The 23,972-nt window shown below is 49.1% G+C and overlaps 1 protein-coding gene and 1 long non-coding RNA gene across 2 annotated transcripts in view; both read left to right on the top strand.

The window, feature by feature from the left end:
* Positions 1 to 17,653: 17,653 nt before the first annotated feature.
* LOC142575096 (uncharacterized) overlaps positions 17,654 to 23,972 on the top strand; it is a 49,377-nt gene continuing 43,058 nt past the window's right edge. Inside the window, exon 1 of the long non-coding RNA XR_012826561.1 lies at positions 17,654 to 19,310. This is a non-coding gene — a long non-coding RNA (uncharacterized LOC142575096). The remainder of the gene's footprint in view (positions 19,311 to 23,972) is intronic.
* Positions 19,732 to 21,795, top strand: LOC142573900 (peroxynitrite isomerase THAP4-like). Its single transcript, XM_075683111.1, has 4 exons — positions 19,732 to 20,132; positions 20,248 to 20,337; positions 20,944 to 21,037; positions 21,373 to 21,795. Exons 1-4 carry the CDS (start codon positions 20,007 to 20,009, stop codon positions 21,714 to 21,716), a joined length of 654 nt encoding a protein of 217 aa, XP_075539226.1. The 5' UTR covers positions 19,732 to 20,006; the 3' UTR covers positions 21,717 to 21,795.

Genomic DNA, 23,972 nt, shown 5'->3' with positions numbered 1-23,972 from the left:
GGGAAGTAGTTGGGGTCAGCACGGAGAGCGACAGCTTGGTCATTATGCATTCTGGGCTCAATGACGTGCTTAAAGGGAGAAGCCAGGACCTTGAGAGGCACATTGAGACTGGGCTGAGTAAGCTTAAAGAGGCCTCCGGGAGGGTGCATGTGACCATATGCACTATCCCAGAGGTCCAGGGCCAGGCTTACAAGGTAGAAAGGAGGGTGGTTGAGGCCAATCGGGTCATTAGGAGTCTGAGCAAACGACTCGGATACAGCGTGATGGAGGTCAACAGGGACGTGTACGGAACCGGCTTCCGGCCTTTTGTGCAGGATGGCATTCACTACAGTGGTGCCACTGGCAAAAGGATAGGGGGCAGGATGGGTCGCTAGGCAACAGCTTCTTTAGGGGGACCCAGAGCCCTGAAAGAAGCAGTGTAGGCGTGGACGATCCGAGGCAGGAGCCACAAACACGCAAACATCGGTACTGTAGGAGAGGTGACAGGAATAAACGCAAGAGCCAAATTAAGTCAGACATAGGGTTCATTAACATGCAAGGTGGCAGAAATAGGCTAAAATGGGAGGAAATCGAAGAACAACTAAGGCAGGAGAACTTAATGGTTTATGGGTTTGTAGAGACACATCTTAGGGACATGGAACAACCGCCCTGTAACCCTGATTGTGCATGGGAATACTGCAACAGAGTGCAGGGTAGCAGAAAGGGTGGGGGAATCGGAGCACTCATTCATAAAAATACAAATTGGTAAAGGATGAAACAGGAATGCAAGGAGCATTTATGGCTAAAAGGAAAAGTAGCAGGGGCGAAAACACTTCTAGGCTTTGTATACCTTTGGACAGGATCAAATGCTAAAGAGGAAAACAAAAAAATGTTGGACTGTATAGCAGCGGACATCAATGAGCTAGGAAAAGGATGTGAAGTAATTGTATTAGGAGACATGAATGCGCATGTTGAAGATATGGATGGGTACACAGACTCCACAGGTAACATGCTGCTGGATATGTGTGAGAGGCTTAACTTAGTTGTCTGTAACTCTACTGAAAAGTGTGACGGGATCATAACATGGGAGGTAGGGGGTCGACACTCGACAATAGATTATGTGTTAATGTCACATAGGATGTTCGATGGATTAGGAGCCATCAGTGATGCCACGACTGCTGATTTATCAGTAGATCTACTGATTTTTTTAATTTTCTGCTGATTCAGTGATAAAGCGCTTGAATCTGCTGATTTTCTTGCTTTTCTACTGAAACGAAAGCCAAATCTGCAACTTTTTCAGTACAGAGGATGGATGGATGGATGGTTATAGAGGTTACAGAGGTTATATTAATGTGATGCCGCCTAGCGAGAGAAAGAAAAACGTGGTTGGCTCCGAGGTTAACATACATTGTTGCGTTTCCAGACTCTCAAACGTGGCGCTACCTCTGTCTTTGAGCAAAGTGGGGAAAAGGCATAGAGTTTCTATGCTCTATGGGAAAAGGTGAGGCGGTGAATTTGTGGAGGTGGGTGCACTAACGAGCCCCACAACTATGAAACCACCATTATCATCATCATCATAGCCAACCTATTTTTATGTGCACTGTAGCACGGAGGCCTCTATGGAGGCCTCTCCCAGCGATCTCCAATTACCCCTGTCTGGAAGATACTTTACTCTAAGGCTTTCAGGTACTAACTACCATCTGACGCCTTTGAATAGGCCATCGGAGGGCTTCACTGTTTTTAAATTCGTGCTTGACAATGGCTCTCTAGATCTCCGGGTTTTTCAAAAGTATCGCTAAGAATCTCGGGGTCAATTTTTGTACTATTTCCTGGAAGCTACAATACTTCAACAGAGTACTAATATAAGCGCTGAATTCGTGGGCTCATAAACTGAGTGCAAAAATTGAAATTAAAAATCTACTGATTTCTACTGATTTTTCGCGAAAACATCTACTACTATTTTTGAATGTGTCGTGGCAACACTGGGAGCCATGATTATATATGATCAGGGCTCCAGAAGTATAGGTAGCGACCACAAACATATCAAGTTGAGTTTTAAGAGGGAAACTAAAACGAACGATGCGCGAGGAAACGCCAGATGTGATTTTTTACTCAGAAAACCAAGTGGAAATAGCGGCCAAACAAATTGAAGAGGAAATATCAGAGGGTACTGAAACTGATTGGATTTACCCAAAGTTAATGAGACTATTTGAGCATGAGCTAGGTAAGGCGCAAGTAAGGAAAACAAGGCAATGGATACGAAAACTCAAGAGCTGGTGGGATGAAGAGGTTAAGAAGGCCATAAAGAAACGTCGGGAAGCCTCCAGGGAACACAGGTATTCCAAAAGTAAGGGAGAACCTGAAGCAGAAGTAGAGAGGAAATGGGTAAACTACATAAAATGCAAAAGGCAAGCATCCTATTTGATCAACGAGAAAATCAAGACAAAAGGGTCCCAATGGCTGTCAAAAATAAGCAATAAAAAAGATAAACAGGCAGCTAGAAAATTCTGGCAACATCTGAACTCCTTGGGTAATAGGACAAGCCTAGAGCAGAGGTATATAGTAACAGCTCAAGGTACTCGGTTAGAAGGAGAGGAGGCAATGGAGCATATAGGAACCATGATGAGGGGAAAATTTACAAAACAGGGAAATGGTACATGCAGTACATCGGAGAGGGATAGCCCGGTCAACCCACTGCTTTCGCTTGGACAAAAAGAGTGGGAAAGGGCTGAGAAGAGGGTACCAAGTAGCACATCGGCAGGCCCCGATGGTATTCCAATTACGTTAATAAAGAAATTGGGCCCGAAATCTAAGAAAGCATTGAGGGAGGTGGTGAGCAAAATGCTAGTGGATGGTAAAGTACCTGACGAATGGAGGCTAAGTAGGATGAGAATGATATATAAGGGAAAGGGGGACAAAGCTGACATAAATAACTACCGGCCTATAACAGTGACGTCGGTAGTTTACAGGGTGGTTATGCAGATTATAAAGGACAGACTGCAGGCATGGGTAGAGAACGAGGGGGTACTTGGAGAGCTACAAAATGGGTTCCGGAAGAATAGGAGGCTAGAAGACAATCTGTTCTCGCTAACACAGTGCATTGAAATAGCTGAAAAGGAACACAGACCCCTATGGCTGGCTTTTTTGGACATCAAGGGAGCCTGTGACAGTGTACTTCAAGAGGGCTTGTGGGACATTCTGGAAACTTTAGGAGTGCAAGATGGAGTAACCAATTTCTTAAAAGATTATCTATAAAGGTAACCGGGTGATTATACAATGGGAAAAGCAGGTTTCGGAGCCTGTAATGATTCGGCGGGGGCTTAGGCAGGGGTGCCCATTGTCACCTCTGATGTTTATGCTGTACCTACAAGGTTTAGAGGCCAAAATACAGCAAAGCGGACTTGGCTTCATCCTATCATTTTTCAAACAAGGAAAATTGATTGAACAGTCATTACCAGGAATGATGTACGTGGATGATATTGTATTAATGGCTGACAATGCAGAAGATCTGCAGGAATTAATGGACATATGTGGTACAGAAGGAGACAGATTAGGCTTGAAGTTTAGCAAAGAAAAATCAGCAGTCATGATTTTTAATGATAACATTTGCGGCGAGCATAAGATACAGGAGGCCACGCTGGAGATAGTTGATAAATACAAGTACCTTGGGGTGTGGATAAATAATGGCATTGAGTATCTGACAGAGTACGAAAAATATCTCACGACTAAAGGTAACAGAAGTGCAGCGATTATGAAGAGTAGGGCACTGTGGAACTACAATAGGTACGAGGTAGTACGAGGGATATGGAAGGGGGTAATGGTACCAGGCCTGACTTTTGCCAATGCAGTTCTATGTATTAGAACAGAGACCCGGCAACAGTTGGAAATTAGGCAACGTGGTGTGGGTAGGCTCGCTCTGGGAGCACATGGCAAGACACCAAATCTTGGAGTGCAGGGGGATCTGGGATGGTCTTCTTTCGAGGGCAGAGAGGCTAGTAGCAAGATAGCATTTGAGGAGCGATTGAGAAAAATGGGGGAAATTCGGTGGGCTAGGAAGGTGTTCAGTTACTTATACACGAGGAATGTTGACACGAGGTGGAGGAAGCGAACTAGAAAATTGACAAGCAAATACTTGGGCAGTAGCGGGGGGACAAGTAAGGAATCATCTGTCAAGAAAAAGGTTAAGGAGACAGAGAGGGGTATGTGGAGTACAGAGATGCAAACCAAATTGGCATTGGAGACATAAAGGACGTTTAAGCAAGAAATAGCCAAAGAAAATATTTACGATAACTCTGATGGAAGCTCATTGTTGTTTGAAGCCAGGACAAGCGTACTACGGACTAAAACGTACCGAGCCAGATATCAGGAGATAGATTTGGTGTGCGAGGCGTGTGGAGAGGAGGAGGAAACGGCTGAACACCTGATAGTTGCTTGTAAACAACTTCACCCTGCAGTTGAATCTAACGGGGAACTATTCAAAGCTTTGGGTTTTAAAGACAGTGAAAGTAGAATAGACTTTGAACAGGTAGATATAACTAAACGGAGACTATCTGATTGGTGGATAATATCAACGCAAAAGTAAAGGAGTAAATACATAGGTATGCATGCATATAGAACCATTAAAGGCTAGGTGGCGCGCGCCGCCGCTGCCCGATTCAAAGGGTTGAGCCTCAATCATCCATCCATCCATCCTTTGTCGAGTCCGAATCACGCGGAAAAGGACAGAGGGAAGCAGGGAGAGGTAGGAGAGAGTGAAAGTGTGATTATCGCTGGCGACTCAAACATGGCTGGGTGCTCAAAAGCAATTGTGGAGAGGGTGAAAGGCGACAAAAGAGTGGTGGTAGGGACATTTCCAGGGCGGACACTGAGTTCTGTCATGGAGCGAGCAAAAGAAAAGCTCACGGAAAATGCCCATGTGCGCAACCTTGTCATAGTAGCAGGTGGGCTAAATGACGTCCTAAACAGGAAAGTGCCAGGACTAGCCCAGCGCTTGGCGAAGGTGGTGGACGACTTGCGCGAGCTATCCCCTCAGGTGCAGATCGTGGTGTGCACGGTGCCGGAGGTGCCTGTGCGTGACAGTCACGTTCAAAGAGCCGTAATGGCTGCCAATGAGGCAATATGGAAAATGAGCCGAGAGAAGGGCTTCGAGGTTGTCGAAGTAAACAGGGAAGTGAGAGAGAGCGAGTAAAACATCTTTATTAATAATATCTGAATGGCGAGAGCAGTGGGGGAGGATCCCTCAGTCCAGGGTCCCTAAGATGATTCTGGCGATGTTTCGAGCCCATTGTATCACTGCTCGGAGGACCTCGGGAGGTCCGTCGCGGAGGGCATCGTCCCGCAGCTCTTTGTTGCATAGGGGGTAAAGGAGAGTTGGCAAGGGAGGAAAGAGGTTTGCAGTGCACTCAATCGTGACGTGGAAGATTGTGGGCGAGCTGCCACAGCCAGGGCAACGATCTGCATAACAGTGTGGGTAGAATTTATTGAGAGAGACAAGATTAGGAAAAGTTGCGGTTTGTAACTGGCGTAATGCCACTGCTTCCTCCCACGAGAAGGACGGCGATGGTGCGGCGTGGGTGCGACGAATGCGTGTATAATGACGGAGTATGTCTTTATAACGGAGCAAGGGATCCCCCCACTCTGAACTAGTCGCCTCACCACGCCGAGTCGCCCGGAGGGAAATTTCTCGGGCAACCGCATGTGCGCGTCCGTTACCCGGCAGCGAGGTATGACCAGGGGTCCAGAGTAAGTGGATGCGGGGAGGTGTGGTTAGTGTATTTTGCGGGATCTGTTTGAGAATTTGGTGCGCCGCTCTCGGTATGCCATGTCCTGATAGGAACGCCCGGCGTGCCTGTTGTGAGTCTGTCAATATATACACTTCCTCAGGAACACAGATGGCGTATCGAATTGCAAGAGCAACACCGAGAATTTCTCCGTAAGCGGCATTTGTTCCGCGCATTGCAGCAGAGTCTCTCGGGGATTCGGTGCCATCCAAAACTACCGAGGTATAGCCCTCTTGAGTGCGTGATGTGTCTGTGTATAAAGTGTGTGTTTCCGGGATGTTTGCATGCGGCCAATGTATCGTACACGGGCTTTGCGCCGCCCTTTGTCATGCTCGGGGTGCATATTACGTGGCAATGGATGAATACTTAGTGCTTGGCGTATCGCTGACGACAAGATCGTTGGACGGGTTTCAGACTCAAGGGGTGGGACAGAGTATCCTAGCCGTGTGAGAAGATGGCGGCCAGTAGGAGTGAGTAGGAGGCGCTGGCGATGGCTGACCCAATGTGCCTCTAGCAGCTCGCCTAGTGTGTTATGTGTCCCTAAGTTAAGGAGACGGTGTGTGGAAGTATAGTTCGGGAGGCCATGGGCCAGCTTCGTCGCTTTGCGAATCATTGCGTCTATGTGAAGTTGTTGCGCTTGGGTCAACCACTGAAATGCGAGATGGTATGTAAGGTGACTGATCACGCATGCCTCCACCAAGCGCAGCAGGTCCTCTTCTCGAAGGCCTGAGCGCCTGTTGGAGACCCTCCGGATCATGGCCAGAATTTGCTCAATCTGTCTGGATAGAAGGGAAACAGTGTTTGACCTGCCATCCACTTGGACGTGTAGGCCGAGGATACGAGCACGATTAACCTGTGGTATCGGTGTGCCATCCACGTGCACAGTGATAGGAGGAGTAAAGGAACGGCTCCGGGGGCGAATGATTATGAGCTCAGACTTTTCCGGAGCACATCTTAAGCCGCATTTTCTCGCGTACTCGGAAATTGTATCAACTGCTTGCTGCAGTCGGTCCTGGATGGCTCCGTCGGAACCCCGTGTCGACCAAATAGTAATGTCGTCCGCATAAATAGCGTGGGCGACATCGGGGATCTGGTCGAGTAGTCAGGGGAGCCCTGCGAGCGCGATATTGAATAAAGTAGGGGAAAGAACTGAGCCCTGGGGTGTCCCACGTACAAGGCGAATCGTACCGGATCGATGCGGTCCCATTCCTACGGTGGCTGTGCGATCTCGAAGAAATGCGTGGATATAGTTGTACATACGAATTCCACAGTGTGAATGTGCAACATTGCAAAGGATGAGGTCATGTTCAACATTATCGAATGCCCCTTTTAGGTCTAAGGCTATGAGTGCTCTCGTTTGGGCGGACGACGGAGGTCCTATGACTTCCTCCCGCAATTGTAAAAGCACATTTTTGGCAGACAGATGAGCCCGATACCCGAATTGAGAGTCAGAAAAGAATGATTTGTCTTCGAGGAAGAGCTGCAGACGCCGCAAGAGTACATGCTCCATGAGCTTACCAATGCAGGATGTTAGGGAGATTGGTCGTTAGTTTTCAACCTTAACAGGCTTGCCCGGTTTCGGGATCAGTGTGATGTCAGCGTGTCGCCATGCTTGGGGAAGCACGCCCTTGCGCCAGCAATCATTGAAGATATGGGTGAGGTGGTTAATATCCGCGTCACTGAGGTTACGAAGGGTGGCGAATCGGATGTGGTCGGCTCCCGGTGCCGTGTTGCGGCATAGGTCTTGTAGGACCACCCGCACCTCGTCAGATGTGGTCTGCATCTAGCAATTCGTTCGCCTCGCCTACATAAGGATAGTCAGGGTAATGCGGTGGCGGGCCTGTGGGTATGAAATGCTTCTCTAGCTCTCTGAGGAGTGTCGAGACATCGTCCCTGTACTCGTGCATTAGGATGTGCAGCTGTTGAAATGCTTTTCCCTTTGTTGTGGTGGGATCTGTGAGTGAGCGAAGAATCGACCTCGTTTTTGCTGTGCTCAATGTGCCTGAGAGGTGATCGCAAAATCCTCGCCAGTTATTCCTCATAAGGATCTCTGCATACTCCTGAGATTCCCGTGTAATTTGATCTATACGTTTCCTAAGTTTGCGGTTGAGGCGTTGTCGTTTCCATCGTCATGTCAACCATCTGCGGGCGTTCCAAAGATGAAGTAAATGCGGGTCTATGTCTGGTGTCTCGGTTGTGGTGCGCAGTGTGCTCGTGGTGGCCTCTAGATCTTGTGCGAGAGAGTCAAGCCAGCGTTTGTACCCTTGGCGCTCAGGTGGGTCCTGGCGACGTTCCCTGAATTTCGCCCAATCCGTTATACGCACATTTCGCTCGGGCCTGCGCACACCCCGTAATGACAAGGTGGTCGCCACAATGTAGTGGTCACTACCAAGGTTCTCCTCGAAAGGCCCGTGCGCAACGACTGGGCCAGTATTGCGCACGAAGGTAAGGTCAGGGCAGGTGTCACGAGATACGCTGTTGCCCATCCGAGTGGGGTGCTCTGGGTCGGTAAGGAGTGTGTATCATGTTACAGATGGCATTCCATAAGCGGGTCCCTTTAGCCTGCGATTTAACGTAACCCCATGCAGTATGCGGAGCGTTAAATTCGCCGGCCACCACACAAATCCGTCCAAACCTACCAAATTCTGTTAGTAGGTGCTGAAAACAGTGCGTTCGCGAACGGGGGGAACTGTATGCATTGAGTATAAACAGACTCTCGCTGCGTTTACCTTGCGTAATTATTTCCAATATTTGGTGAGGAATGTCAGTGTTAGTGGTATGCATGCGACATGTAACATGTTTCGAAACTAAGGCTCCCACAAGAGGAGAGACACCCGAGAGCGTGCTGTAGCCGGATAAAGAAGGGGTGCAATTGATTTCCTGTAAGAGGATGACATCGGGAGGGTTCGTGGATGTGGCGATATACTGCTGTAGGGAACCTCGTTTTCGGCGGAATGCCCTACAATTCCACTGCCACACCACTAGTTGTTCCGCGTTACGCGGCGCCATCATCATCGCGAGAGGAAGCAGGCGGTCGTGCATAGGGATGCGGGCGCCGGGTACCCACATTTGAAGGTTGCGGCCGAGAGCCTTGGTCGGAAAGCGCGCTTTCGTTGTTACCGCTAAGCTCAGGAACTTGCATGCGTGCGAAAGTGCACTCTATACGTGATTTCCCTTGCTCCGTAATCCCTATTTGAAGGGCCTCCATTTGGCGTTCTATCCTGTCCCGAGCCGCCTGCATACTAGTGCTCATGTCTGCCACCAGCGCGTCCATTTGTTTTTGTAGGCGCTCACAGCGCGCCTCCATGTCACGACGTAGACGGGCTATTTCTATTAGAGGATCGGGATTTGGTAACGAATAGGGGAAGGGGTAGGGAGAGATTTACTGGGCGGAGCGAGCTGTGGGATACCCTTCGCCCGACCTACCTCCCGAGGCCCCTCCATTGCTGTTTTCTTCTCCGGGGTCCACTGCACCCCGGAAGGGACCAGGGTCACCTTGGCTGGGGCGTTGGTCTGCAGGGCTTTTTTGTAGGGTTGTCGGGAAGATGGGGAAGGAGGGCGCTTCTCTGGGAGGCGCACTGATGCCTCGCGTGATCGGGACCGAGACTTGGAGCGAGTCCGGAACTTGCGACGGGAGCTCGAACGGGTCTCCGACCGGACTTTTCTGGTCTCCTTCGTTGGGGCGCGCGACGTTCGGGTCTCCGCCGTATCTGTGGTAGTGGTCGGGTCGCTGAGGGTTGGAGTTCACGCTGCTCTTTCTCGAGAGCTTTCCGCACCCAAGCTTTGTTCAGTGTCTGCCTAGCACGCCGCGGGCAGTTTGGATCCGCTGTAGGATGGGTGCCGTCACAGGATCTGCAGTGTGGAGGATCGGATGTGACGGGGTGGGGTTGTCAGTCCCGCACGTCGCGCAAATGACCACGTGCGGCGTAGGACAGTAATCAGCCCAATGGCCGAGCTTGTGACATATCTTGCAAACCAGTTGGCGGGGTCGACGGGGGTAGCAGCGGAGTTTGGCACCATAGAAACGCACGTAGCGAGGCACTTTAAGTCCTTCAAATGTTACCAACGCAACGTTGGTTTGACCCATCATTCGTGCTTGAAGTATTTGAGTTCCAGGAGCCACAAGCTCATCCACTAGCTTGGATGACGATGTACCGGGCAAAAGGCCAGGAACAATTCCCTTGCATGAGTTGTCTGGGGCCGCAAAATATGTCGTGATGGGATAGACCCGCTGACCAAGGTTCAGCTCCCTCACCTTGTACAATGCGTCGGCTACGTGTGACTGGGGTGTGCTGATGATTGCCAAGTTCTGCTGAGGTCGCAGTCGGAATATGATGTCCTAACGATCCTCGGTGGTCAAGCCGGCAGCACTCCATAGAGCACTGGCGAGTTCTGGGCGCGTCCACTTATCGAGACAAAGTCCCGTGAGGCCGCAGAATTATCTTTTCATCGTGCAAAGGAAGTTGAGGTAGGTTCTGATTCCGAATGCTCTTGCGTACGGTAGATTGGGAGGCGTCCGGAATGCCCAAGATGATCTCGGAGGGTTGCGTCTTAGCGCGCGTTTGACGGTTGCGTCGCTTATGTATGACTGTCTTCCAACAGCCACCTGTGTCGTCGTCAATTTTGTCGTCGTAAATGTTCGGGGCAGCATCTTCCTCCATCCTTTCCCCGGTCGGAGTGTCTACCTCTCGTTGTTGGGAGGGAAAATCGGCGACGATGGGATCGGCGGCCACTCCCGCGGTATCCACCTCGGGTGTCTTCGTTGTTGTCGAGGAACGCGCGGCGGCGTCCTCCGTCGCCGATTGCGTCTTCTGCTCGTTGGAAAATGACGTTGCGGTAGATAAATGCTCCATCGAAACAGAGCGGTGAATTGGTCGAAGGCCCTTTGCACGCCCGTTTAGAACATGGGCCTCGGAAGAGCTGGTCGCTTGGCGCTCTTGCATGGTTCATGGTGTAGAAGACACGCCAAGGCAGCTATGGCCCCGGCAGGGGCAGCCGCGTTGGAACTGCTTCAGAGCTGTAGAGGCGCGGGCAGCGGCAACAAAGTCCCGGAAAGAAAAGGCGGTCGGTGGGAAATGGCGAGAAAGCCGCTTCCCGACTCCCGGCGAAAGCGGCCCGGGCAAGGGCGGTCGGTGAAGGTCGCGTAGTCTCGGTGGTTGCGGAGCGCGCCGACGACACGTCCGTTCACTTCGGCCGACCGATTGGAACTCTGACAAGTTGTGGCGATTTTAAACGAGATGGGATCCACTTCAATTACAGGCTAGCACGAGAAGTGGGCTGGCGACTTGGGGGTCGCGCTGTTGTTTTTTTAGGGAGCCCGCGGGCGCTCAGGAGGTCAGAGTAGGTAGTAATTAAGAAGGTCCCCTAGGGGAACATCAGAAGAGCATCGCCGTCGATAACAGAAAAAGGAGGAAAGCAAGAACAAGAGCTCGTCATGCAATAGGCTACATAAACATATGCAGGGCGGCAGAAGAAAGGAAAAGGGGGCAGAGATTGAGGAGCAGTTACATAGAGAACAAATAGGGGTGTATGCGGTTACAGAAACGCACCTTGGAGACTCAGAAGAGCCACCAGTTATTGAGAATTATGTATGGGAAGGGTGCAACAGAATTAAGTCGGAAAGAAAGGGAGGGGGAGTCGGAATGCTCATCCATCAGGGAGCCAAATGGAAAAATTGGAGGACGCTTAAGCTTCGCCTTCAAGAGTGGAACGCGACAGCGTTCCCGTCGACCCGCCAAGGGGTGTAAGACAATGGGCTACGGCGCAGCGACTACGCGCCCCGCATCGGACGCGGTGAGCGTCGAGCAACGCAGCGTTCGGCGCGACAACGAAATGTGCGCCTGAGCAAGCGACGCACGCCTGAGCCTTAGAAACAGCTAGTTTCTAAGGCAACACCGCGTTCACTAGAGGCGCTTTTGTACCGCTCTGAAGCATCGAACTCGTGGCTCAGTGGTAACGTCTGCGTCTCACACTCCGGAGACCCTGGTTCGATTCCCACCCAGCCCATCTTGGAAGTTGCTTTTTATTTATGAAGTGCCTGCCGTGATTTATCGCTCACGGCCAACGCCGACACCGACGACACCGGCTTTTCTGCGACACGAGCTCCTTAACGCTATCGCGTTAAAAGAGTAAATTCACAATGTCAATTAAGAGCATCTTTGGTTATCAGGTACAATGAGTGGGAAAGAAACTTGGCAGGGAGTTACGTATTTGTGGACCGGAAAAAATTGCACAGAGAAGAATAAAGAGTTAGTGGAATGCATAAGCGCTGATATTAAGGGCTTCGGGAATGTGCTGAGATTGTCCTATTAGGTGACATGAATGCCCACATACAGGATTTAGATGGCTATACCGACAATAACGGGAAGTCAATGCTAGACCTTTGCGAGCAGCATAACCTCGTGATCGTGAATACAGGGCCTAAGTGTGAAGGACAGATCACGCGGGAAGTGGGAAACCGGCAATCGACCATTCATTACTGTCTGATGACAGAAGGAATTCATGATGGATGGATGGCAACAACTTTATTCTGAATCCGGCAAATTTGATGACCCGGGCTCAGGTCTCCCATGAGGGGACTTCGAGGCCTTGCCTCGTCGCCGCCTCTCGGGCTTGCTGGACAGCCCACTCTTGTGTCTTGGGGTTGAAGCTGCGCAGAGCGGCGGCCCACTTCGACGCAAGAGCCTCCGGAGCTACTGCCATTGTAGCTGATGTAACCCGACACTCCCACAACATGTGTGACAGCGTCGCTCTAGTGTCCTGACATAATTTGCAAAGAGCATTCGGGTATTGCGCGGGGAAAATGTGCTGCAATTAATCGCACTGGACTGGGGAATGTTTGTGTTTGCAATTGTCGCCAGATGACTGCCTGGCGACGTTTCAGCATGGGGTGAGGTGGGGGCAGCAACCGCCTGCCTAGCTGGTAGTGCTTGGTGATGTCATTGTACCTGACCAGGCGTTCTCGCGTGCTTTGAGCCAGCAGTTCCGAACTCGAAGAGGCGGTCCCCGATTCTGTGCGGCGGGTCAGTTCTCGCGCAGAGCGGTGTGCTACCTCGTTCAAGTTAATGAGGCCCTCATCGGTGGGGGTGGCGACGTGCGCTGGAAACCATATGATGGCGGTGTTATCGAAGTGCTGTCGACCAGCTTTCCTTAGAATCTGAAGAGCTTCGGAGGAAATGCGCCCCCGCGCGTAGTTGCGAACTGCGGATTGTGAGTCGCTAAACACTACCTCGCAGAGGGGGTCGGTAAGCGCAAGCGCAATCGCTACCTCTTCTGCTGTTTCGGGGAATTCCGTTGCGACACTACACGCGTGCGTAAGCCTGGAGCTAACGTCTACGACTACCGCCGTGAACCGGTGTTCTCGTGCGTATTCTGCGGCGTCTACAAAGCGCGTAGTCCTCTTTCCACCCAAGGAGCGCAGCAGTGCAATTGGCACGGGCCTGGCGTCGGCCCCGATTAAATTCGGGGTGCATGTTTCGAGGTATAGGGGCGACAATCAGCGTGTCGCTGAGGTCAGGTGGAATGACCTGTTTCTGACCGTGTTGGACGTGGTAGTTGAAGCCGAGTTTCCGCAGGATGTACCGGCCCGTGGCTGTCAGAGACATGCGTTCGAGTTGAGAGGTTCTTTGCGCATCCACGATTTCCTCAAGCGTGTTGTATACTCCCAGCTGTAGCAGACGAGTTGTGGACTCCGGTAGGCCAAGGGCGATCTTGTAAGTCTTGCGTATAAGGGTGTTGATTTTCTCCCTTTCAGTGACATTCCAGTTGTGGAAGGCAGCCACATAAGTGATGTGACTGATTGCGAAAGAGTGTATGAGGCGCATGACACTGTCCTCCTCCATGCCCGTGTGCTTGTTTGTAATGCGTTTGATCAGGCGGGTAGCCGCTGTAACCTTGCCTTCGATTTTGCGAATAGCTTCTATGTTTGACCCGTTGGCTGTTATATGCATGCCTAGGATGCGTATCTTCGGGATTCGGGGAATGCAGGAGCCGTCTTGCGTATAGAGGATTATGTCGTCACATTGGCGCGATTCGGCTGTAGGCTTGGGCCGGCGGCGCGAGCGGTAGACGAGCAGCTCCGATTTCAGCGGAGATAGTCTGAGACCTGTGTCTTGGAGGTAGGTTTCGACTGCAGAGACCGCTGCTTGTAAGGTGCATTCTATCTGACCGTCACTGCCCTTGTTGACCCACAGGGTGATGTCATCTGCGTACAAGGCGTGATGGAGGCCATCGATCTCGTCGAGGTAGGCCGGGAGACCCAGCATCACGAGGTTGAAAAGGAGCGGGGATATGACCGATCCTTGAGGAGTGCCGGTGCTTCCTAGTGTATGTTCGTCGGATGTCATGCTGCCGACCGCGAGGGTGACTGTGCGGCGCGACAGGAAGTCTCTGACGTAGTTGTAGCATCGCGCACCCAAGTTGAGCTTGTTTATGCGGGTCAGGATTGCTGCATGTGCTACATTGTCAAATGCCTTTTCCAAATCTAGGCCGAGGATGGCCCGGTTGCCACTAGTTGGGTCATTGATAATCTGGTGGTAGAGCTGGAGCATGACGTCTTGAGTGGAGAGGTGTGACCGGAAGCCCACCATAGTGGGTGGGTAGGCTCCAGTGTCCTCGAGGTAGTGGTTGATGCGGGAGAGGAACGCGTGCTCCATCACCTTGCCAACGCAGGATGTGAGGGAAATGGGCCGCAAGTGATCGAGGCTGGACGGCTTGCCTGGCTTCGGTATCAGGACTGCTTTAGAGCGTTTCCACGCCTCTGGGATGCAACCTGCTCGCCAGCATTTGTTGATGTATGCCGTAAGAGCGGTTATCGAGGCATCATCCAGGTTTCTTAGAGTCTTGTTCGTAACCTTGTCGGGACCAGGTGCTGATTTGCCATTAAGGTCGTGGAGAGCTGCGCGGATCTCTGACTCGTGAAATTCTTCATCGAGTGTCACATTTGTCTCTCCAGTGTAATCCCCGTGTTGAACATCGGGCCGTCGAGGGAAGTACTTGGCTAGCAGGCGTGTCACGAGCTGGTGATCACTCGTGGTAGCCTGTTCCTTGTGCAAAAGGCGTTGCAGGTTTGCTTGCTGAGCTGACTTGCTCTGCGTTTCCCCCAAGAGGGGACGAAGGAGACGCCACGTGCTGCCATTGTGGAGCTGCCCATCGACTGCGTTGCAGATGTTGAGAGAAATGGTAATCGATGAGGAAGGGTTTAGCAGCATAGGGAGTGACCATAAACGCATCATTTTGAAAATGGGATATGTAGTTCGGAAAGAGAGCAAGGAAAGCACAATGGCTAGTCCAAATTTGAACGCTGAACAAATAGCAAATATAGTCACTAGAGTTGGGGAAGAACTTGGCAAGTGGCCAAGTAAGGAGTGGGAATATGGTGAGCTTCTAAGTGTAATAACGACAGAAATACGGAAAAAGAAGCAACATGTTCGTTGGAAAGGAAAAAAGAAACCGAAAAGCTGGTGCATGGAACAAGGAGATACGAGAAGCGATCGCCGAACTACAGAAAGCATCTCGAGAGCACAGGCAGGCAAAGAAGGCGCAGTTGCCACAGGATGAAGTAACCAGTAAATGGGAAATATACCGGGAGAAAAAGTCTATGGTTCAAATACTAGTGCAAGCAAAATTAAAAGGTGAAAGTGAACGCTGGTTGTCAGAAATACGTGAGGAAAAGAAGGCCGCATCTAGAATATTTTGGAATCACATAAAATTATTAGGCGGGAAGTCAACAACAATACAACAACATATCCTAGACGAATATGAAAACAGACTGGAAGGAGAAGCGGCAATAAATTACATCCAAAAAGTAACAGCCGAATCTTTCCAAGGCAAGGACGAGGTTGTATTTGAAGAAAAAAAGAGCATGAAAGAGACTCAAGTGGAAAAGGAGCTGGTGCTGACAAATTTAGACTGGAAGAAAGCGGAAGAGAAAATTCCTAAGCGCACCGCTACAGGGCTAGACGAGGTTCCCGTTAGGCTGATAAATGAACTGGGACCAAAAAGTAAGGAAGCTCTGGTGAAAGCAGTGGAAAAATCTTTAAAAGATAGACGAATACCAGAGAGTTGGCGACAAAGTAGAATGAATTTAACTTATAAAGGTAAGGGAGAGAAAGACAGAATTCATTCGTATAGACCGTTGACCATTACATCGGTAATATACAGGCTAGCAATGCAGGCAATCAAATTAAAGCTTCAAGCATAGGCAGAGAATAATGGCATTTTGGGAGAGCTTCAGAATGGCTTTAGAATAGGTAGGGAGTTTGGATGATAACTTGTTTGTTCCTACTCAGTGTATTGAAATATCAAAAGCAGAAAGCAGACTATGTGGCCTTTTTGGACATTACAGGAGCATACGACAACGTAGACCGCAACATTTTGTGGGATATTCTGGAAGGCGAAGGCTTAGGTAACGATTGTCTACAGCTTTTGAGAGAGATTTACCTAGAAAATACCGTTTGCGTTGAATGGGAAGGGATGAGGAGCGCGGAGAAAGTTCATATCAACAAGGAACTGAGGCAGGGGTGCCCTTTATCTCCGCTGCTGTTTATGATGTACATGGTGCGGATGGAGAGGGCGCTAGAAGGAAGTAATATCGGGTTTAATCTCTCATACAAACAGGCAGGTACAGTAATAGAGCAGCTCCCAGGTTTATTTTATGCGGACGACATTGTGTTGCTCGCTAACAAGCAAAGTGATTTGCAACGTCTGGAAAATGTCTGTGGACAGGAAGGCAACAATTTAGGTTTGAAATTTAGTGTTAGAAAATCAGATGTTATGGTATTCAATGAAAACAGTGAACAGACAGTGGAGATACAGGGCCAAGAAATACCTCGGGTAACAGAATATAAATACCTTGGTATATGGATAAACGAAGGCAATGGATGTATGGAAACACAGGAAAAAACCATAACAGTCAAGGGGAAGAGAAATGCAGCCATAATGAAGCACAGAGCGCTATGGGGATACAATAGGTACGAGGTCCTCCGAGGTATGTGGAAAGGGGTAATGGTTCCAGGACTTACTTTTGGAAATGCGGTTGTTTGCTTTAAATCAGGGGTACAATCAGGACTCGACGGGAACCAAAGGTCAGTGGGTGGCCTCGCATTGGGCGCTCACGAGAAGACTACGAATGAAGCTGTGCAGGGGGATATGGGCTGGACTAGTTTTGAAGTGAGGGAAGCTCGCAGTAAAATTGAGTATGAAGAACGGCTGAGAAATATGGAAGAAAGTAAATGGGCTGGGAGAGTGTTCAGGTATCTGTACAGGCAAAACATTCATTCACAGTGGAGGAAAAGAACTAGGAAGCTTACCAGCAAGTATGCGGCCTGTGGGGTGGACAACACAGCAACAAAGAAGGTCAAGCGGAAAGTCAGGGAGGCTGAATTAATCTCATGGGTGGCGGCAATAGAAAAGAAACCTGCCATGAGTAACTACTTAAGAGGAAAAAATGAAATCAGGAAAGAAACCATTTATGATAACTCAAAGGGAAGCTCATTACTTTTCGAAGCGAGATCGGGATGCCTTAGAACACGCACCTATAAAGCGAGATATAAGAAGGAAGAAGAAGCATGTGCTTGCTGCGGTAAAGCTAGGGAAACGACGGAGCATATTTTATTATAATGTGAAGACGTCTACCCAGCGGTCGATTTAGGCACCACTGGCCTCCTTGAAGCCCTTGGGTTCAGCGGGAGCAGTGGTAAAGCAAACAGGTCCGCAATAGACATTAGAGGCGATAGGAGGATTGGTGGAAGAAAAGTAGGGAAACGACAAAAGATGGAGACGCACAAAAGCACAGTTCGCAATAGGGGATCAGAAAATTTGAACGTGGTAGTTCATAGGGTTTTTTTTTTTCATTGGTTAACCTAGGTAGAATATTAGGGAGCATAGTAGCAAGAGCTTGGTGGCGCAACCCACCGCCCCGTTCCAAAGGGGACGCTCATAACATCCATCCATCCATCCTGTACGGAACGTACGGCGCAGTTCCAGCGCTGCACGCTGATATTTTGATAATCGTTTTCTGTCGCAATCAAATAGACGTGCAAATGCTCGGCGGATGTTAAGATGCATCCCCGAAACTCACTACATATAAGAGATGAATTGTATGTGCACTCCTAGCGCATCTCAACGCCCATTAGACGCATTTATTAACCTGACAGCAAAGGTTTTGCAGACACAGAAGTAATGGCGTAAAGCCGTTAAATTGGTTTGAGCCACGTTGCCACGTAACCAGAAATTATTCGAACGGAAAAGTCGGCTGCAAATAACGCCGCAGTAAAGGACATCGAATTGATTTAAACCAACTCGGATTCCAGGTGCACACATTTTCTTTTGCGGTTCGCATTCATAAAAAAGCGGCCGCGGCATCCGTGACCCAACGTCAAGCGTTTAGTTCCTCAGCCGCTGTTGTAGAAAAGAAAGCAAAACAACATGCACGTACATAGCCCAAAGCCAAAGAGCTTCCCTGCTTGGCATTTACCTTCTTTCGCGATAAACATTTGTCCCTCGTTCTGTTTCGCGAGCCCCCCGCAACTACATAAGTTTATTCGTGATTTTTTTTATTTACATCATGAAGTGTTCCTGAACGTCAGGCTCATGTGCGAGTATGGGACACACCGACATCCTACATTTCTATGGAAGGAATAAAACAGGTGGGAAAGACGCTAAGTAAAAGGCATCTCTGCAAAACTACACACAGTATGCCAAAACACAGAAAAACAGTGCAAGTACATTCGTACCCAAACAATTGAGACCTACAGCGGAATTAATATGCGCAAATAAATTACTTCATTCATTTTTAATTATATTAACAAAATTAGCTTTTTGAATGCACCAGAAAAAGTTGGTGTATTCAGATGAAAAGTACAAAGAAGGGTCAGCATACATATGTTGCACCAGCCTGCTATAGGAACAGTATAGCTAACTTTAAAGTGCGCTTTCTTTTTTCATCATGCTTCTCTTCACTGATTAACACTTTTTACGGAAAAGTGCAGCCTTGTTAGGACATAAAAACGCACAACTGCTGATGTGAAATCATCAGCGCAGCCTTGTTAGGACATAAAAACGCACAACTGCTGATGTGAAATCATCAGCATGTACATAATTTGCAGCATATATGCAGCATAGCCAAATTTAAAGCTTTCACTAGAATCATGACGTCAACTATGCTGTCGCTGCAAAGCTCCTCTTTGCGGAAGAAGGTTGTAAATATATTCCCTTAAGTTTCTTTAGTGCTTCGAAAAGCAACTTGGACGGATGCAGGCAATCCTCCCCTGTCACAAATTTCGTGAATTTTGAGACTGCTACTGACACTAGAGTTCTGCATGCAAAAGAAGAGAGCGGCAGTCCTCACATTTCTTGCGAGCAAAAAATTTCTGCGCGACATACCCTGCCATATATAACGGATGAGGCGGTCACCGCGCTCCTTTCCTCCACGTAAGCCCGGTGCTCTGCCGGAGTATTGTTTAGCCTTTGCTCTACCAGCGTAAGATTTCCAGCTTCAACTAACTCGTCAATTGTGACGCAACGTCCCCTTCCTTGTCAGAATTATATCAGGTGAGTGAAGTAGCGATACGAAATGTTTACTGACCTCTGTGTTCCCTGTTTACATTGCCTTCGCCAAGATATAAAAAGGCAATTCACAACAATCAAAAATTGAGGCGGCGTTGGTGATCGTTGGATCCGCACGACGTACTACCTTCAAAAGAAGTTCTCCAACTTTTATTGGCTTAGTCTATATGTCATATAGGTATTTAAAAACCTCCTTCCAAGTATTCTAACAGAGCCAAAGTGCTGCACAATGTCACACGGAGCCCACCTGCCGTCGACTGGCTCAAGCCGCAAAGTCCTTCTGCAAATTGGCAAGCACATTTAGCGCCAGCGAACAGGGACAGAAGGGAGACGACACCACAATGCGCTAACTTCAACAACTTGATTTTCAGGAAACACCCACCTATTTAGTCCATGCACAGTTAAATAGGCGGGTGTTTCCTGACAATCAAGTTAAAGTTAGCGCATTGTGGTGTCTCCCTTCTGTCCTCGTTCGCTGGCGCTAAATATGCTTTCCAAGTCAGTCTACCAACACGGCCAACAAATGGCAATCCTTTTGCATGTGACTCCCAACGAGACAAACTCGAGGAATTCCTTCAGAGCCCTTCAGAGTAAGCACACGGCAAGCACGCTGCAACTGGCCGCAACACCACAGAACGCAACACGCGGAGAACGCGTCGTACAGCACGTTAGTGTGCCTCGATGTCCTCCTCGCCCGCTGCTCCTTTCAGGGTGGAGACATCTTTGACGGCGCCGGTGCCGCCAGAACCGGTTCGTTCTAGCCACCGCCGCCATGTTCATGCCCGCCGCGCGCGCTGCACGGTGCAGGTAGGTGGTAGGACGTTGCTGCGACGAGTTCGCTGGGTGTCGTCGGCACAAAATGCCCGGCTGCTGCGTGCCGTTGTGCAGTAATCACTCAAGGAATGGTTGGCGAATGTTTCAGTTCCCAAGAGATCCAAGAAGAAGAATTTTGAGGACTGCAAGGATCAAGCGGGACAAATGGCAGCCCACGAGCACCTCGTGCATATGCAGTGTGAGTACTGAGGCGCTTCGTGGGAATTATTTTTCCGACGTGGACTTTCTTAAGCGTTAGTGATGATCGAAGTAGATTGCGTATAATGTTTCCTGGTAGTTAACATTGGGCTGACAAGTAGATTACCAGTTAAGCAAACTAGTAGCAGTAACATTAAAGTGTTTACAAAAAATAACATCTCGACTGTCTCCGTCATGTTCCGAAAACCTATGTGCGCGTCTGTGTTGTTTATGGCGTGGTGTGTTGCGCGTTCGTTGATGTTTTTCAGCTATTCGGTGCTGAGGCGAATCAATTTGAGTCGTTCATCTCGCCCTTCCGGACGGTGCAGGACAACCAGGAAAAAGCTGGTTGGAAAAAAATGGTGCGCCCAAAGTTCGACAGTGTTCTGGCACCCTGTAGTATAACCATTGCTAATTAACGTTACTTGGACGTTACTCGCACGTGCGGAATTGTTTGTGTAACATAATAGTGCGGTTTTAAATGTAGCAGTTGCAGTAAAGTTCGGAAAATGTTTAGGAACGTACGAAACACAGCAATTGTAGGCGTGTGAACACTGGTCATATCTTGCGAAGGAAATAAATTTTACGACTTTCTATGAACGCGCAGGCTCATTTCGAAGAGGACAGCTTCGAGCAAAACAGAGCAGACGGATGGAAAAAACTAAAGCCAAATGCGGTGCCCACAGTGTTTTCCTTCAGACGTAAGTTGTTCAATTTTTCAGCGTGTTCCATATTCATCTCTCGGTAGGAGGTGGGGGAGGGGTCGTTCTTAAGCTGTTGCTACGTAAATTATATATATATATATATATATATATATATATATATATAAGAAGGGCGCCGGGCACGAAAAATTAGTGACCCTGACCGAAAATGACATTGTGTCGCTCTACAGGAGTTCTAAGCGTGTAACGAATGTAACAAGCGGTGCTTTCGACAGAAAAGTGAAAAGACATTAAGAAAGTCGTTCGTGGCATGCACCGCTGTTGCATAATGCTGTTTATGGGATGCATTTTGATGATATCCTTTGTTTTCGCAGCTTTGCCTCGTCACAGAATGGCACCAAAGGATAGGACCGGACCCGCTGTCCTCTCGGCCCTACTTGAAGATCAACACGACATAGCCACTGATGATCATGAAGCTGCGATGGACCCAATGTCGTCACCAGGCAGGTTTGAGCTGACTCAAGGACAGAATTGCAGCCCACACGACGCCAGCTCAAGTGCACTGGTAACAGACGAAGCAGGTCTGCAAGTCTCAGCCAGTGGAATGAATGCCGGGGTCTCTGACCTACAGTCTGCTTGTACCTCTTGCGCAGAATTAAGTAAGCAGCTCGCAGACCTGACACGGAAATACTGCGAACTTCAAGAATTGCATACCTGAGGCAAACTCAACAATCCAAGGTCTCCGAAAAAAAGTTAAGAAGCTCGAAGGTAACATCGAAACATTCGGAAAGAACATCAAGTTCATGGTTATATTGCGCTCAGTTTTACAAACACGATACTAAGGAAGGACAGGACGTGGACGGACTGTCCTTCCTTAGTATCGTGTTTGTAAAACTGAGCGCAATATAACCATGAACGTTCACCAACTAGCCCCCTTCATTGCTTTACTAAACATCAAGTTCCTTAACGAAGACCAAATACAGGCACTGTCGCTCAATAGCAACAAAGGGAGTACTTGGTCTCCGCAAAGTGTTAAGCAAGCACTTGAAATTAAATTTTCATGCGGGACGTCCGGCTATGAAACCTTAAGGAAACTCGGGTACCCGCTGCCAACTAACAGAACTCTGGCGCGTCGCCTACAGGCACTCAGTTTTCTGCCCGGTGTTCTGACTGACGTGATCGACCTGCTAAAAACGAAAGCGGAGGGTATGCAAGACATCAAAAAAGTCTGTGTTCTGCTATTAGACGAGATGGAGATTGCCAGGGGCTATGAGCTTGATCGCGCTGAAGATGTTGTTCTTGGGGGAACAACTTTACCTGCAAAGCCGGATGAACCTGCCCACCATGCCTTGATGTTCATGATAGGGGGTCTTAACCGGCGGTGGAAACAAGTGATTGCCTATCACTTTACTGAAAGGAGCATAGACGGCCTTATTCTCAAAGACTACATATTGAATATCGTGAAAGTTTGCGCAGATATCTCCCTGAGGATCCACGTCGTCACTTCGGATATAGGTTCTTCCAACAGGGCAACGTGGCGTGAATTTTGCTTCTCTAGCCACAGGAACTCCAACACCATATGCTCGATACCACATCCTTGTCTAGAAGACAAAGAACTCTTCTTCACTGCAGATGCTGCACACGTACTTAAGAATATCAGGGGCCAACTTCTGAGTTCTGTCGTTTTCACCATTAGTATGCAACCAAGTGTCAACATGACCTACCCTCAAGAGAAGTAAAACTTGAGCACGTGCGCGCAGTGGTAGACTTTGACAAAAAACTGGAGCTGAAAGTCGCGCCAAAGCTCTCGGACATCCACGTGTCGAACGGGCATTTTACGAAGATGAAGGTGGGAGTGGCCGTTCAGTTTTTTCGAGAAGCTCCTGCCGGGATTCGGTACTTTATAAAGCAGAAGATCTTGGATCCGGAGGCGGAAACTACAGCGTGGTTTTTAGAGCTTGTCTTTAAGTGGTATGCTCTTATGTCATCACGACACCCATCAACTGCCTTGAGTCTTGAACACATGGACAAATATCACGCAGCCATAGACGTATTGTGCTTGACGTCTGAGACCGTTCGGGGAACAAACATGGGGAGTACATCCCAATGGAAGCCCTCACAGGCGGGTTTCTTGATAGCCACAGCTGTGATCATTCGCCTGCAGGATGTCCTTCTAAGAAGTGAAGGCTACAAGTTCTTCCTCACGAGCCGATTGCTCCAAGACTGCTTGGAAAATCTATTTTCGGTTATACGTCTCAGGAAGCCTGTTCCAAGCGCCTACGATGTGAAGTGTGCGTTGAAGCTTGTTTGTGTCAGCCAATTCTTCTACACACCGTCAACGACTAGCTACGATGTCGATGACGCACAGTACCTGATCGACCTGCTGTCGGCAGGTATGCAAGAACAAACGGCAGCCGAGATTGAAGCTATCGACGACTCGGAGATCCCCTTTGTCGAAGAGGTAACATCAGCTGAGTGCGAGATTTGTTTCATATCGGTGGGTTTCTTATAAGAGGGATCCTCAAATCTATTGGCCACTGCGAGCAGTGCAAGCCTGCATTGTTAGGCTCAAGCAGCAGTGAGCATGCGTACTTGACGTCCCTCAAGGAATACGTCTCTGAAGGCAGCAACCTTCGTTACCCAAGCGATGCAGTCATGCTGGTTCTCAAATCTTGCGAGGAACATTTTAATGGTATCACCACCTGGACGGAAAGCGTTTTCACCATGAAATCTCCTTTGAAGGTTGTAACCGCATACTTGACAAAGATGTTGCGGTGGGGCGTAACGGGCGCCTGTCAGGAACACAAAGAAACAGTGGAAAAGCTCCTTGTATCAAACTACGCGAGACTGAGGCTGCGTGTGCACCTGCGTCAAGCCGCGGCAACGGGACTTGACGGGCATGCAAGCAAGACGTGTGCAGGATTGAGCCTACAGTGAACACTGAAATTAAATTTTAATGCATATCGCCAGAATT

This window comes from Dermacentor variabilis, chromosome 3 (genome assembly GCF_050947875.1).
Source record: "Dermacentor variabilis isolate Ectoservices chromosome 3, ASM5094787v1, whole genome shotgun sequence".
Lineage (NCBI taxonomy): Eukaryota > Metazoa > Arthropoda > Arachnida > Ixodida > Ixodidae > Dermacentor > Dermacentor variabilis.
Note: the sequence above shows the minus strand (reverse complement) of the source record. Positions and strands in the feature narration are given on the sequence as shown.